Below are 16,650 nucleotides of genomic sequence, written 5' to 3' on the forward strand. Positions count from 1 at the left end.
TAAGTATTCTTCAGATTAATTGATTTTGTTTTGTATTTTCAGGAACTTGCCAAGGAGAGGCAGGAAAATGTGCGACTATTGAAAATCCAACAAGACAAGGATGAAATGATTGGAAAGCTGAGGGAAGAAATTGACCTGCTAAATAGGGTGAGTGTGTTGCAAATGTGACCTTCAGCTGATTCTCAAAGCAGAACACTGGGATGAGATGCACATAATCATAAATTGCATGGCTGCTTTATATAGGTAGTGGACATAAAAATGGAAACACCTGGGTAACTAAAAGGCACTTCCTTCAGGTAGAATAGAATACTTAAAGTTGCAAGAAAATGTTTGTGAGCCCTTTGTAATTACCTGGATTTCTCCATTAATTACTTATAAACATGTGGTCTGATCTTCAACTAAGTCACAATAATAGACAAACACAATCTTCTTAAACTAATAACACACCAACAATTGTACTTCCTCTTGTCAGTACTAGAATACAATGGCTTCCACAGAAGGTTTGGCAGAAGCTTATCCCAGCATGCCTACAGTCATATATAAAAATGCTGGATTGGCCCAGTTGCCTATAATTCTGGTTAGTATGGCTCAACAGGGAGACCTAGTGACGATGAAAGAGGGGTGACAGCTCAACATGCTGATGTTTCAAAAGCAGGTGTATCTGAGGTACTGTCAATTTAGCAGAAAAATACAACATCAGAAAGAAGGAGCAGGTGGTGGAAGCTCACAAGCCAGGTCAGTGATATATGTACAAAACAGGCAAGCCATTGCTGAAAGCCTGACTGGAACTCTGCCAGGAACTCCGGAGAGCAGGATACTGTAGTTGGGTTGCAGAGTGGTTTGTGCACATAGGTCCCAGCAAAGCACATCTACAAGTCTGATGGAGCACAGAGCACAGGCAGTGGACAACCAAGCAGTGGAGAAATGGGGTACGGTCAGATGAATCATCCTTCTGCGTTTTCTTGACAAACTGAGGAGTACACCAACCAAGAGAGCTTCACAGCCCTAAGTGCTTGGTTCCAAGAGTGAAAGGTTTTGGTGGTTCTGTAATGTTGTGGGATGTATGTTCCTGCCATGGTTTGGTTGCACTAATTTCCTTGCAAGACAAGGTCAACACTATTTGCTACATAGTGATGCTGAACAATTGTCTTGCAGCAGGTTGCAGTATTTCTTTCCTGCTGGGTGTGTATCTTCCACGATGGCAAGCTCACATCCACAGAGCGCGTGTGGTCGTCCAGTGGTTTGACGACTTGACACTGATGACATCGTTTCCATTTTTTGGTCTAGTACACATAATTGACGGGCAGCAAAAGAAAATAAGTTTAGTGTTAAAATAAAACAGTAATGTTGAGATGTGTAAGCATCACAACACTCAACACAAAATGGAGTAGCATAAAACCTGGTCTTGTGCAGTTTACAGGGCCTGATGGAGAAGCTGATGTTTGTAGTGCAGAAGTCACTAGACTTCTCACTAAATTTGAATGATTCCATGTTTCAGGGTTTTCATTTTAAAGTGATGGGAGTCTGTAATAGATTCCATCTCTGGCTATTTCTGCTTATGAACTTCAAGCATCTACCAAAATGAATGCAGCCATTTTTAATGTTTGCTTCTTTGTTTTAAATGTTTCCATTCCTTTTGCCTTTTCTTATGCCGAATTTGTTTATGAGGAAGATTTTAGAGGACAACCACAAGTTAGCAGGAGAGTTTCACTTATTTTCAGAGTTCAAAATATTTGAAGTCTACTAGCATTATTAATCAATATATAAAGTTAATTTGATTCAGAGCAGTTTCTTAATCCTCCACATTACTAGATAAAATAAATCCTCAAGGCACAAACTAGCCACCTGTTATCAGTCTAGTATTTGAAATATTAAAAATCAATTTAAGTTCTACAGGTTTGTCAATCAATAAGTGTGAAGACTTAAGCCATTTGCAGTGCGTTGAATGGTCTTAAGACATTTAGGTGAGAAGATGTTTTTTAGAAGGATTGTGGAAAGGTCAGTTTTTGAACATTCCTTTTAATATTATTCATTGTGATCAATGTTAAATGTATCACTCATTTTAAAGTTTAATCACAGTTGGTGAAAACTTTATTCCTTTGCTCAACTTTGTTTTATCTCAAGTAACCATGTGTTGGAGAAGACAGTGGATGAAAGGAGAGTTCAGCATTAGTACCTGTCAACATTGTTAATGAAACAGGGAGAATTGGTGTGTGACAAAACACAGCAGGCAGTCACCAGAATTAAAATTATCTCAATCATAACAGAGATTAATTGACTTCCTCCTCTGTCAGACCATACAAAGAATCCCAGAATCCTTAGAGAAATAAGGCTTTGTGATGTGTTCTAAATAAAAACAACAAATTGAATTAATCTCCATTAGAATCCGAATTTTCTTTTAGTGCATTACCCTTCTGTAGATCGAAAAAAGTCTTTTTCAGCAGGAAAACATCAGAAACTTTGTAAAAGCAGGTGAAAGCAAAAAGATGTGTATTGTTTTATTTAATTTACTTTTAGCTTGTCAGTGTTAATTAATTATAAAGAAAATAGGGACTGCAAATTGGGTCTTTTGTCTATCGTGAAGTAAAAAGGTTAAATGGAAGGCTGGTAAATTGCTTCCCTTTCTGTGCTTTACAGTAATCAGCTTTGTATTGTGCTCATACATCTTAGATAAGCACACAATGATAATTACTAGCTATTTCAGTATTTTCCTAGAGACCAAAGGCTTTCCTGTGTTTAGGGTTCTTTTGATAAGAGTTTGCACTCTTTTACATTTTCTTTGGATGAATTAAATTTCAGATGCTATTTGGTCAGCAAAGTAGATCACAGGAAGGTCTTTACTTCACCACAGCTGCAGTTATATGTTCTGCTTCCACATGCCTTTCGCTTCCTCAAGTTGTGGCGCGCGTTCTGAAGTTTTAGTCAAATTCATTTGTGAGGTTTGTTCCCATGATCCCAGTAACGGATGAGAAAATAAAATCAAAGCTCTCCTGGGCTGTCAAGTGAAGTCTATAAACTTAAGACTTCACTCAAAACAGCTGCTTCATTTAAGCATTGCACTCACAACAGTTCTGTGGTCTGATGGCGTTTTGATTTTTTTTTTTCAGTTTTTATGAAGTATGGAATATTAAACTTCATTATCATGAGGGTTTAGTCAGTCATATTCATTCTGGGTAAATTCATCTCTTGGGTTCTGTCAAGGCATTAAGGCTTCTTGTGATTGAAATGTAACTGATTGCAACTATACTTTTGTTACCCCTACTGTATATCAAATTACAGTAGCAAAATTCAGTTCAGATACTGTATCTAAATGACAAGATTATATCTTTAGGAAATGTCAGCCAGAAAGAACTATTAGGTCTATGTTTGTGCTTCTCTTGAATGTTTGTTTAGTGTTTCCATATGAGAATAGCACATATGGAAATTACAAAAATAATCATATTTGAAATAAACAGAACATTTTTTACATTCTTTTCCTAAATCAAAATAAGTCCAGTTGCATTCTTCAAACAAAATTCTCATAAAATTAGAAATATTCTCCCATGAAATATAGTATTCAAACATTTTACCATAATTGCTGGTTTTCTAAAAAAAAAGTCTAATGGAATTCTGTGAGCCTGTTTAAAAGAAAGCTGTGGTATAATTTAATGCCTAATGTGTTGCACTGTACATTTTGAAATATTCAGTATCATTTTACTCATGTATGAATGTGTTGCATTGATTTATTAGGTACCAGGCTACATGTAAGATAAGATCACTTAATTGGCCATATACAATTTCTTGTATTAGGAATTTGTCTTTTTGCATTCCCCAACTTGCTCTCAGTTAGATACACAGACAGGGAGAGAACCTTGGGGTCAGAGCGCAGGGTCAGCCATTTATATGGCGCCCCTGGAGCAGTTGGGGTTAAGGGCCTTGCTCGGTGACCCAACGGAGTAGGATCCCTCTGCCGGCAGCGAAGAGCACATTCGGGATACGAACCTGCAACCTTCCAGCCACAGGCGCAGATCCTTAGCTTATCTGGTAAATCTGCAATAGCACTCACACAAATACTTAGCTACCTTCTATTGCACTTGTTAAACAGGGCTGTGTTGATGGATTATCCCCAGAAACTTGCATATTAATGACATTTAATGTGTAAAAAAAAACAATTAAATGTTGCTTTAATTCTTAAAGTTGCATGAAGGTAACTACTTGCTTGTTAATTCATTCTGTCATTCCTGTAATTCAGTGTTTCAAAAAGTGTGGAAATTTCCTGTGCTGGATTCTATCCTGTATTAAGAAAGTATTACAATAAATAACAGAATACAGGAAATGTAGTGCATATCTACATTCTCCGAAAAAATTCAGAAACAATCCACCATTTCTAAAGCACACACGTACTGCAATTAAAGACATTCATTCATTTCCCCTCTAATCTAAACTCTTAGATCAGGCACAGGGAGAATCCAGAAACTGCTATAAACCCTTTCAGTAGATTTTACTGAAACGTGTCCAGCATCTTCATCTGAAGTTAATTTTGCTTCAGAGCTAAGCAATTCAAAAACTACTAATGGTATAAGGCTTTTCAAACACTAATTCACACAGTAAAGCATTAATTCTGCTTTGCATGGATATTAAATATGCTTGATGTCTTTAATAAGGGTGTTGCAAAAAGTGGGATGTAGACAACTAAAATGTCACCAAAATTAAATGTGTAGAATGAATGAAGTTTAAAAGAGCTTTAGTGGAGTGTAGTATTCAAGAATTCAGAATGTGGTGCTCTGCAGATTCAGACATTGGTGCCAGAGTCATGGAGAGTCCTAAAAGTTGAAGTTTACCTAAAATGGCCTTTGGAAGTCTATAAAAAGAGCGTTACTGTAATCCATCTAATGAAAGTGTGAAAAAAAAGTTTCAGCTGCATCTGTGTAAGAGAAATCTGTTAATGAGGTAGAAAAAAAGTCCCTGAGATCAGATGTGTACTTCAAAGTACAATTCCCGTTCAAAGATGTCACCTAGATCTGTAATCAATCATTTACTGATATCCAGGCAAGAACAGAAGATCACAGCTTTGTGACCAATAGATTTTAAAGGTTTTCAAGATCACAAAAACTTCTGAGCTGTTCACATTTAGCTGTAAGAAATTGTATCTCATCCAATTCTGAAACATCCTTCATGTACTTTGGAAGGATTGGAACAGATAGGTATGGTTTAACAAAAATATTTGGATGCCGTCAGTGTACAAAGTGCAAACCTGCTTGCCTTGTTCTGCATGTAAATGTAAGTCGAACAGAAATGTATTGTCCATGGTCAGTGATATAGGATTGAAACAAGTATATAACTCTGTTCCCTGACTTGTGTCTGGATTAGATTATGTGTTTTTGTGTTCCAGCAGTCCTTCGTTTTTTATGTGTATCAAGTGTTTGATTTAAACTTAACTTTAAGGCCATGGTGTGATGAGTGAATACGTGAAGTGATGTACTGATGATGTGATGTACTGTATAAACTCATGAGTAGTACTCCTTTAGAGGCAAAAGGTCATATTTTTCCAATTCTGCTGGGGTGTTAAGGTGAGACAGGGGCAATATGAAAAAAAATTAGAATGTTATTTTTGCATTTCTTTGCACAATAGCTGGGTAATCATATAAAACCAATATGTAACTTTAGATTGTATTTTGTAACAGTAAATAGGTTTACTTTTTGACACTGATGGAAAATGCCCTCCACAGTGCCATTATAGGGGTAGAATTATTTAGAACGATTAATTGTTCTTCCAACATTCTGACTTTGTATCAGATTTTCATAAAGTTCTGACTGCCAGCCTAAAATAATTTTGTGAATGAAAAAGATGACTTTGACTCCAACTCCAACAAAATGATCATCCTTATTACTGCATTTTTGTTAATATATTCTCAATATCTACTAAGTTACAAATTAAACCTGCTAACAGGTACTTTCATCACAGGAAAAAAGTATACAAGAAGAAAAGAAACCTGTTAATTCGGATCAATTAGAACCTGTGTGTGATTTTGCAGCCTTTTTGTCATTCAGGGAATAATTTGTCATTTTATGGATTACATTAAGTAAAGACTTTGAAGCAAGATACAGGTTATCTTTGCACTCAAATTTAAAACACTAATCTGCTAATTCTAGATAACTCTTTTTAGCGGAGACATGCTGTTCAGTGTCTACTGAAGGGCAGCCACGTTAATCCTCACATAAACCAGATATTCCAACAGTTTCAGGAAGATGTAACACAAGCTCTGTCCTGGAAACGGAGATAACATTCCAAGAAACATTTTCTTTGACTCCACAGAAACAGTGCTGATTCAGTTCTCTTTCAGCTTGTAGAATATACAGTACACATTTGTGTATATCAACACAGCATAAGAGCATCTGAATTTGGCATCTCCAAGGTGAAATATCACTGGGCTCTGACACTTGTATATCAAAGAATATTTATGGTACATTTTACACTATTTTTTATTGACTTAGGACCACAGTACATTATAAATTTTAGCCAAGATTTTAATCATCCATTTAAATTCTAAAAAATATTTTAAGATAATTTGACCTTTTTGTTAATCTAAAATAACCTTTGCATTTTAAGTGATCTTGTCAAAGTATTGTGCTTTGTTTATAATTAGTCTTTTTGCTTATGGCAGATACAAGATGTAGTTAGTCTTGACCTGTGTTCAGGTTCATTTCCAGGTGTAACAAATCATATTTTTGTCACATCTTCAATGTTCCCAACAAAGATAAAAAAGGTCAACAGGTTTTGCCGCAAACATGCTCATGCTTAAGGATGGGTTTGGCCATTTCAGTGTCTTCATTGAAATACCATAATATTCACCATAATGAAGTAAACCAACACAAATTACAGGTTTCAGCTTTAAAAAGTGTGAATTAACTGAGGTTTTGATTGCAGAGAAGAGGAGAGAGGGATCACAATTGGAATCTAAAAAATAAAATTATCAGTGTACCTGAAACCTGGTGGGCTTCTATTTGACACTTTACCAGGTTTCACTGTCTAAAAAGATCCAACAGCCTTTCAGCAAACAGCCTCGAGGTCAACTAGGTTCTCCGTGCTGTGAAGATCCGAAATTGATTTAAATGCTTCTGTTAAATTGATTCACTTTGAAAAGTAGTTTGTCTTTCCAAAGTTATAGTAGATTTAGAAAAGACATGATTTCTGGCATTCAATTGGCTACACTTCATAGGGTTACAGGATGAACAGCAGGCGGATTTAACTCGAGGTATTCACTGAGTTAATATGTTTATACCTGGATATGCTGAAGGGAAAAATAGAGTACAGGATTGTGTGAACATTAACTGCTCAAAATGGATTATATTCAACCCTCTTCACCTTCTGTCCATTCTTTTTGAGTGTGTAAATTCTTGTACGATATAGTAGAATGTAAACTGTTACTGACAGAAATCGTATTATTATTATCGTAAATATTGTCTGTCATTTAAATTTGAATACCTAGACCGTTGGGCCTTGAGCAATGTTGTAAACATTAATAAACACAATTTAGTATCCTGCTGTTGCAGCAGCATGCTCGTGTACAAACATTGCTCTCATAATATCGTCTTTGTCTGTCCTTCATTGTCAGGTATGTAGTCTGGTGCTGATGCTACAATTAAATACTATCCCCCTTAACAGTTTGTTAGTGTAAGAGACCTTCATTTTCCTGTGATATTGCTCATGTTGCCATGTTTTTCAGCTTCACAGATTGAATAGCATTCTGTCACCATATTGGCTCATTATATTAGCTTTAATTATCATGTCCCAATGGGATTTTATGAGACAACTTTCAATTAGAGTGCTTTTCATTGGGATTGTTTTTCATATCTCTTTAATAGGGTTCCATGTTTTTTTTTACTTTCAACTTTACTTGGCCAATACTGTTTCAAAGTTAAAAACACTGAAAATTAGTTCTAGTTATGAAATTTTGCTTAACGCCTTGGCCTCAAGCAGAATTTACTGGGGACACAGATTACTAATCTCACAGCCCTTTTTACTCACAGACAGGGAGGGGAAAGCATGAGATAAGGATACGACAGGGATGGTTAGTCCTGCACTTCCCTATCTTAGCCTGGAGTGCCTCCTTACATATAAATTAATGATAGATATTTATGTAAAAAGGAATTGTTCATGTCTGTCACAGGAACCAGTTCTGACTCCCGCGTAGTACAATTTAGGACCCTGTGCAGACGGTAAAATCCGGTAGAGACTGGAGAAGGACACAGGGAAAACACAGAGAGGAGTGGATGGGAGGACTGAGGGGGTGGTGCCGACGGTGATCCAGGTGTGAGGGGGAGCGCAGGCGAACAAGTCTAGTGGGAGTTCAAAAGGGAAAAACAGGTCCCAGTCCAAAGTCCAGGTAGCTGGGAGATCAATCCAAGACAAACAGTTAAAAACAGGAACCAGGTCGGAACAGGAACGGGAACAGGGAAGTTAAAAACACGAAGACGAGGCCAGGAGCTCCAAGCCCCGGACCCAGATGGTCAGGATGCCGGGGAATAAGACCTGCTACCGGGCTACCTGCGAGCCCGGGGAATAGGCAAGCCTTGTGGCGTCCATCTTCCAAAACTGAGCGCAGAGCTTAGGAGGCATATAACTTATATAGTGACGGGTTGAACAGAAGACAGGTGCGTGTAATAATTAAACTAATAATAAAAGGTCAGAGGGCCCTCTAGAGGAGGGATGATGATCGTGACAATGTCATGGAAGTGGAAATTTATATGGGAGGATCTCACGTGACCAAAAGTCATGCATTACATGAAAGCATAATCTTGACTAGTCATTGTCTTGACTGTTGGAAGGGTTTTGTTAATGGGCAATGGATTGATATGCTTCTTTGTTTTAAATTAGAAATACCACTGGTAATGTACTATCAGGCCCTGGAGATTTGATTTTTTTTGTCTTTAGAGCCTATAGTAAATGTGTGATTTCTGCTCCTTTTATGTTATTATTTAACATCTAGAACTAGAAGTTTGAGGGAAAAAAAATCCCTCTCTAGAGATTTAATACCCCAAATACTTGATTTTTACTTTTCTGTTTGCTTTATAGTTCTTTCTGCTAGGATACACCAGATTTCTAAGCTACTGTTCTTTTGTTATTGTTACACAGATAAAAAATACATGTTTTAGATTTTAGTGGCATTCTTTTTGTCTTAATTCAGTTTATAAATTAATTCCATGCCTTTTCTTTAACTTAATCCTGTTGCATTGAGTTTTCTTTTGCCCTAATTGTGTTTGCTACTTGAAAGCATATCATTTTGTGATCTCTGTTACCTCTCAATGTCTCTTAATGTCCTAATTGTTTGAAAGGACCGTAAGATCATTAGCCATGGGCATCTAATTTAATTCTGCCATAAAAAAACATTCTTTTTTTACACATAGGTTTCCGGCTTCATTATACAGTGTCGATTTCCAGTGTAATTAATATCTGAAATACCCCTCAACACTTTGCCTGTGGCTTTTGCAGGTCTTATTATCTGACCCATATAGTTTCTTAAACTTATAACTCATCAGTTTTAACTTCCTGTTTCTGAATGTTTCTCATGATGTATAGCGCTATGTTGCCTCGTCTTCCATCTCTCCTGTCTCTCTGGAATGCTGACTACCCATTCTTGTTGTATTCCCACAATCGCTCTCCTTTGTCCATTGTAGATTTTTATGGCTTGGGCATTGTTCTATTTTGTTTTCAAGAACAACTGTCTTGTTCAGTCTGTGGTCGAAGGAGAAATGTTAAGATTTTAAAGGTGCCTTACTAGGACTCCATCTGTCTTGATTTATCTACTTACACATTCCAATTTTTATTAACAAAGATGCCAGCAGTCTTTACTATTGAGGTTGAAGATTGATGTACTGAAAACAGTATTTATTTCTTAAGGATTCCAGACATGGCTTCCCAATGTTGATCTCCCTCATGTATACATCAGCAGCCTTATCTTGTGGATTCTACTTGATTTAAATCCTTAAACTTTCTGACAAATGTAGCATTACTAATTCAGAGGTACTGTCTGTTTTGTGATGGAGAAAGATGGAAATGAGAAGTGTCATCTTTTCATTAGAGTTTTGATGGAACTTCCTCGCTATGATGCTCCTCATTTACTGTTAATTTGAGATGCTCGTTTGCCTTTTAATTGTTAAAAGTTTTTAGGGCACGTGTCATTGGGTACAAAACAGGGCTTTAAAGTTTTAGGAATGTTGATACCTCTTGGTTGAATTGGTTGGTGGTTGAATTCAGGGGTTCCCAGTCTACTGTCCACAGTAGCTACAGTCTGGTGGGGTTAAAAATTAATAGATGATTTTGCAAGTTCTGTGGGACAACAATAACATTGAAATAGCTAATTTATTTTTTACTTAAAAGGTAAAGGTATTAAACTTATTTTTATAATTCTTGTAATAAATGTATTCAGATTTTGTTTTTGTAAAATACCTATTTACTAGTCTACTGTATGTAAATTTGCCCAGAAAATAAAAATGGATTATTGCTGGCTTTATAATAGGCCCAACTTTGTAAAAATGTATACCCCAGTATTTCTCAATTGAATGCAATTGTAAATCTCAACTCAACTTTTTACTGTCATTGCTACAGAAAATGTCTGACAGTTGGCTTACATTTCCAAGCTCCTGGGTTTGATTCTGGTCAGGTGTTACAGTCTGCATGATCTTCATGCATTTGTGCATGGTTATTAAAAAGATCTTACAATTTAAAGTTTGAAGACATACTGTACCAGGTGGTCACCCCAGGAGGTGACAGTTTCAAAAGAAAATAATTGTGCCAATGCTGCTTGTATTGTCCATAGTATCAACTAAGCATGTATCTGTTTTGCAGGATCTTGATGACATAGAGGATGAAAATGAACAGCTGAAGCAAGAAAATAAGACCCTCCTGAAGGTTGTAGGTCAGCTGACCAGGTAGAAGTGTTACATGGGAAGGTGGAAAAAAGTAAAAGCTAAATGAATTGTCAGCATGGTTACCGAGGAACGCCTGGTGCACCCTGCAAATTAATTGATTATTCTGTCTTTGTGTTTTTCTTTGTTTTTTATTGGAATAATAATTTCAAGATAACCAGATGCTCCTGTTATGCACAGCTCTTTAACAATGTCTCAGAATATCTCAGCATAAAGAACAGATACTGTTTTTTGTAAGTACTAAACAATCAACATAAATGGGATGTCTGTGAATGCTTTTGGGTGAAACTATATTTAATGTAAATTTGTTGTACATAAGCCCTTTGAGATTGTTCTGATGATCCTAAAACAATGAATGTAAGTGGTAGACCACCAAACACTAAAGAAATGTTTGTTTCCAAGGATTGACACCTCTGATGATGGTAATGTTTTAAAAGGGGGGTCACACATTTTTATTGATAAGTATGAGCTGCGGTTACATTGTTTCTGGTGTTTACATTGTATCTTTGGGGTATTTAAAGTAAAGAAATTGTAGAACACTTAGTTGTGTTTTCACCAAACTATGACATTAGACAGTAACTTTAATTAGCCAAAGTATTAAAAGTATTTCATTAGCATAACACCTTGTGGAAAATGAGTAGTTTATGATGCAGAATCTCTTTGAATTCTAAAAAAAGGAAAGCCTGGTGCTTTTTTCTGCTCATACTACAGAGGGTGATGCATTTTGTACATATAATCTGTACTTGCCATTTTTTAAACCAGGATTGAAGATCCTATCGAAGGTCAAATGTAAATGGCACAAGTAAACCAGTGAATATGTGAATACAATGAATGTCAAGTCATTTGTGTCTAGACATTGGTGTTCACGAATTTGTAGTTTCCCAGAAATTACATAGTTAATTGTGATGATAAATTAGGTTTAAAAAAATGAAAAAAAGCAAAATACCACCTGTTCATTAAAATGTCTTCCATTTCTAATTCATATGAAATTAAAACTAATATGTAATATTCATTACCTAGAGATAGCTTTTTCTTCTTTAATGAAAACAAAGCAGATGCTGAAGCTGTGTTTGGAATGCCAAGAAAGCAAGCCATTGTGGCAAGACAGTTGTTTTATCAAAATGCATCATTCTGGCTTCTTTAAATTCTAGAATTCACTTGGGCTTAGTAATGTATCTTTGATATGACTTAAATCTTAAATCTTTGATATGTGCTGCAATTTGTAATGCCTTTTTCCCCTACTTCCATTACATTAAAATATATACTTTTAATTTAGCTGTATCATGATGTATCATAATGATTTTGGTAGATTTCACCAGTAGATTATGCATGTACAGAAGAGAAGTCATTAAATAAAGGCTTGATTATATATTTAATATTGTCTCTTTTATTTTCCTTTTTTCAGTTGAATTTTTAATTAAAGGCTTTAAAGCAAACATGTTTTATGAACATGTTTCCATCAAGAATATTAGAAGGATGGATTACTGTACATTAAAGGGGGAATTTTTGTGAAGTTATCAACATAAAGCAACATACCTACATATTAATAAGATTTGTGCCGATGGGGTCATAAATCTCTTATGGACAGATCTCTTGAGACATTGTTATAAGACAACCTGAAACAAGAACATAAATACTTTATTTCCATTTCTAAAACACTTAATAGTATCTCTAGCACAGTCTTGTGCCTTTGTGTCTCTTTCTACTACTGCACAGTGATTTAGCTAGACTGCAGAGAACTTGCGGAACTTCTGTGAAGAGAAAGAAGTAAGAGTTTTCATTTGAAAACTTCAGAGGTGCTATAGAGTAATATCTGAAACCGTTGCATATACAAAGAAATTGAAAAGAAAATGGCAATGAATGGATTTAAATGATCTTATAGCTGTTACTCCCATTAAGCTATTATCCCTTTCAGTCCAGGAAATGTAAAAGAAGTAAATTGTAAGAGAGACTCATTCTTTGTAAATCCATGATTAATCCCTTTAAGACACACTTGCTACTAATTTCAATTTGACCTCAGAACTCAAAACAGTGCAGGAACATCCTTGAGCTTGAGAAGGCAAGAGCTGCAGCTTTAATACCTTTGCGCAGATCAGTAAATTAATTAGAAGGGCAAAGGATAAGGCTGTGATAGGTGCATGTAACAAAATTGTAAAAAGTTTAGCCCCATGCAGAAACAATAAGAGACATAAATCCCATGCTGAGTGCTCAAATGCAAAAATAAAAGGTGAAGATTTTAATTTGATCGTGGACGAACAGAAGATAAGCACGGTAAGATTCCACCTGAATTACCTGACAAAGAAAAGCAAAACGTCTTGACTGATGTGCCACTCTTCCCAGTGTGCCACTGCTCCTCTGAAATGTGGTAGGATAAGCTTGAGAGAAGAGTGAAGACAGCCAGCATGAACATGGCAGGACTAAAAGAGCAGCAATGTACTGTAGAAAGACATATTATAAAACATACATGTCAAACATACAGAATTTTTACCCCAAACTTTTCTTTCATCTGGCATGCTGGGCATATCCCAGATGAAAGAAAACTTTGAGGTAAAAATTCTTCTTGTTTGCTATCCCCAGTTTTCATGAGTACATGTGTTCATCTTTTAACTTTAGTGTGTGAATTGGGGGTATTGTCCATCAACTTCGAATACCTCTGTCATTCACCAGTTAAAAAACTCAAACAAGAGTAACTTGTCTCCAGATGGTGAGGTAATTAAAATTCATTACACTGCCATGTTTAAATGAAGATTGTGTGGTAATCCTTGTATAGAAGTAAGCATGGTACGACAACCTCAAGCTTTAAAAGTTTATACTATAAAGCATTCATTATGCTACTGTGTACAATAATGTTAAGAATTCATAGCTGTTGTTTTAATAATAGCTAATTTAATTTGTAAACATTGTTAATAACAGCAACAACCATGATTTAGACAATATTCTTATCCAAAATCATTGATATGCACTTTAATATAACAAATTATATTGTCTCTCGTTGATGCTGTCTAGTAAGACTTAATTCAGATAAAGCTCATTTTGTATTCAAAATTGAATCTGTTACACAAGAAAACTCAGTTATGGTGTCCCTGCAACAACTGAGAAAGCTAAATGAAAGCATGCTGCTCTCCTGAACCTGCTAAAAAATGAGGAAACACTGTTTTCCCAACGTAGCAAGAAAAACGTGCTAAACCCAGCAATTACTGTAGATATTGAACTGGTTCACTAAGAAACGAAAACATTTATGAAAAAGATGCACAAAATATTGAAAATTATCCATTTCTACATAAAGTAAAACACTTATTTTTAAATTGTGTTCCCTTTTCCTTCACTAGTTTTCAAACATAACTTGTGATAAATGACGCAGATTGGTCACATTCTTTTAGCTTTTTCTTGGTTTTAGGGTAAATGTTTAAAATCTGTTTTCCACTGGATTAGCATGTTCTTGATGACTGTAGAGCTGGCCTGCTCACTTTTATGAAAACAAGATCAAAACTGTTTTTATCCCATTTATGATTGAATACAGGTAAAACCTGTATGTTTCAACAGAGCTGGTTCAGTCGTTATTCAAAAAGGTCACCCAGAAATACTAATGCTTGTTTATCATCAATATTTTTGCAATAGAATTTGATTGCTTCCACGAGCATTTAGACCCACTAAACATACTTACACAATTCTGGAGCTGTCCTTCAGATTAGCAGATGGTTTGCATATCTGTTACAGTGATAGTTCTGAGTGAAAAGCCACGTATATGTGAACATGTATAAAGCATACAGTACAGGCTACCTCCACCACTTCTAAAACTGTTTTTCAATGACAGCTGAGTGTAATTTATGTGCTTATGGTACAATCATCAGGCTTATATCCAGTTCAGTTCTTATTCGCATGTGTGCTTCAATACAAAGACATTAAAGGAATCGCCAAAAACAAACACAGAACAGCAGCAGCAACAATAAGTTAAATAACTTTAAAACAACCTATTTAGTTACACTGTTACACTGAAATATGTGGTTTAATTGTTAAGCCATTAAATCAATTGGTATTGATTTAATGTCTATATATTGTATAATAGAATAACATGCATAATCTTTTATAACTGTTTGTTGAAATGGCATTACACACACAAGATTATTTGTGACAAGACCGATTCATCTGAAAGCTAAGAGTAGGACTCCAGGCAGAGAGAAGGACACCATTAAGGACTTGAAAGCTGACAGGTACTTTCTGCAGATGCAGCTCAGTAACAGTGGTTCTGTGTAATTTTATTTTGCCGCCTGTTTTGTTACTGCATAGAGTTTTTGAAGGAGTTAACAATTGTCTTTTTCAAGAAAAACGGTACTGTTTCAAAATGCACAAAACACATTGCACAATCAATTTCAAATAACAAAGCCAAGGAAAAAAAGTATATACTAAATACATGTTACATTTGCAAACAATATTTCCTGAAAAGTAAGTTGTTGGCTTGAGTAAAAGCATATCAAACTGGCTCCCTGATTTCTCTTTCAAAGCTTTAAGGCATAGCAAAATAAGTCCTGCTCACCTGCAAAGTGTAAGCAATAGTCATTTGCGCATTGTTTATTGGAATCAGTATAGTTAAAGGTCAGGTGGAAGACCATAAAATAAGGTCTAGATACTGAAAAATAGCTGCTGAAGTGCTGAAATATCTGGAATCTTGAATGTAAGCAGATGATTTTAATATCTATGTAAAACACTTCAGGAAACCAGTACACAGACGTTTAAGACTAGAGTAAGACCTGATTCTAGCTCGTGTGCTTTAGCTTCTACAGTTTCGAGAATGTTTGTGAACCCCATAGATTGGTCTGTATTCTCATAGATTTGTTTTTACCTAGAATTTTATTAAATCTATGAAAATCTAAATAAAAAATGAAAATAAGCTGATTAAATGTATAACATACAATGCATTTATTTCATTAAGAAATAACAGTAAATTTTTGTGAGTAAGTGAACCATTCAATTCAGTAACTGGTGATGCACACAGAGAAAACTGTCTTTCAACATGTTTTTTTGAATGCAAGCAGCTATAGTAAAAAGGGAGATAAAAAGTTACTTGCATATTAGAATCTACCAACTGTACTAATGGATTTTAACAGTTGAGTGGAGTTTTGACACAGAAACGGAGAGTTCCCTCAGAAGTAAATGAGAAACACCAAGAGACACAAATACCTTGTGTATTTCTTTTAATTTAACATGTTAGCAGCTGTTTAAGTAACTATCACTCTAGTTACTGTATACTTTAAAGTATACAGTATGCAGACAACTCCACAGTTGGTACAGTATTTTGATGAATCAGAATTCTTTTCAAACTGATACTGGAAATGTGTTTTTTTTTACCATTAAATTTCAGTAGAGTGAATTGAGGCAAGATGTTGGTTGTGCTTTTTTATTGAAAAAGTAAATTGTGCATGAGAATTGCACTGTTAAAATTGGATACTTGCAATCTGTGCTCTCAGCTGCAGTTCTGTTTTCCTCATAATACAAAGTGTCTATCCAGGAGGAATGATGAGTGTCAAGGGATGTTTTAAATGTACATTTACAATTTGACAGTAACACTAACTGTTTCGTGTATCTCTGCCCATGACTTGTAACAATAGCACCTCTTTCAGTTGCAATGACTTCAACTAGACATTTCCTGTAATTGTTTAGCAGTCTTTCACTTTGAAATTTAGGGATTTTTGTCCTTTCTTCCTTGCAGAACTGCTTCTACTCGGTGACTTTTGAGGGTTTTAT

The 16,650-nt window shown here is 35.5% G+C and overlaps 1 protein-coding gene across 1 annotated transcript in view; it reads left to right on the top strand.

The window, feature by feature from the left end:
- Positions 1–12,284, top strand: part of pawr (PRKC, apoptosis, WT1, regulator) — a 98,553-nt gene extending 86,269 nt beyond the window's left edge. Inside the window, exons 6-7 of the mRNA XM_015352861.2 lie at positions 43–147; positions 10,829–12,284. Of these exons, the coding sequence (XP_015208347.2) occupies positions 43–147; positions 10,829–10,915 (192 nt within the window). The 3' untranslated portion in view covers positions 10,916–12,284. The remainder of the gene's footprint in view (positions 1–42; positions 148–10,828) is intronic.
- The last annotated feature ends 4,366 nt before the right edge of the window (positions 12,285–16,650 follow it).

Source organism: Lepisosteus oculatus, chromosome 7 (assembly GCF_040954835.1).
Source record: "Lepisosteus oculatus isolate fLepOcu1 chromosome 7, fLepOcu1.hap2, whole genome shotgun sequence".
NCBI lineage: Eukaryota > Metazoa > Chordata > Actinopteri > Semionotiformes > Lepisosteidae > Lepisosteus > Lepisosteus oculatus.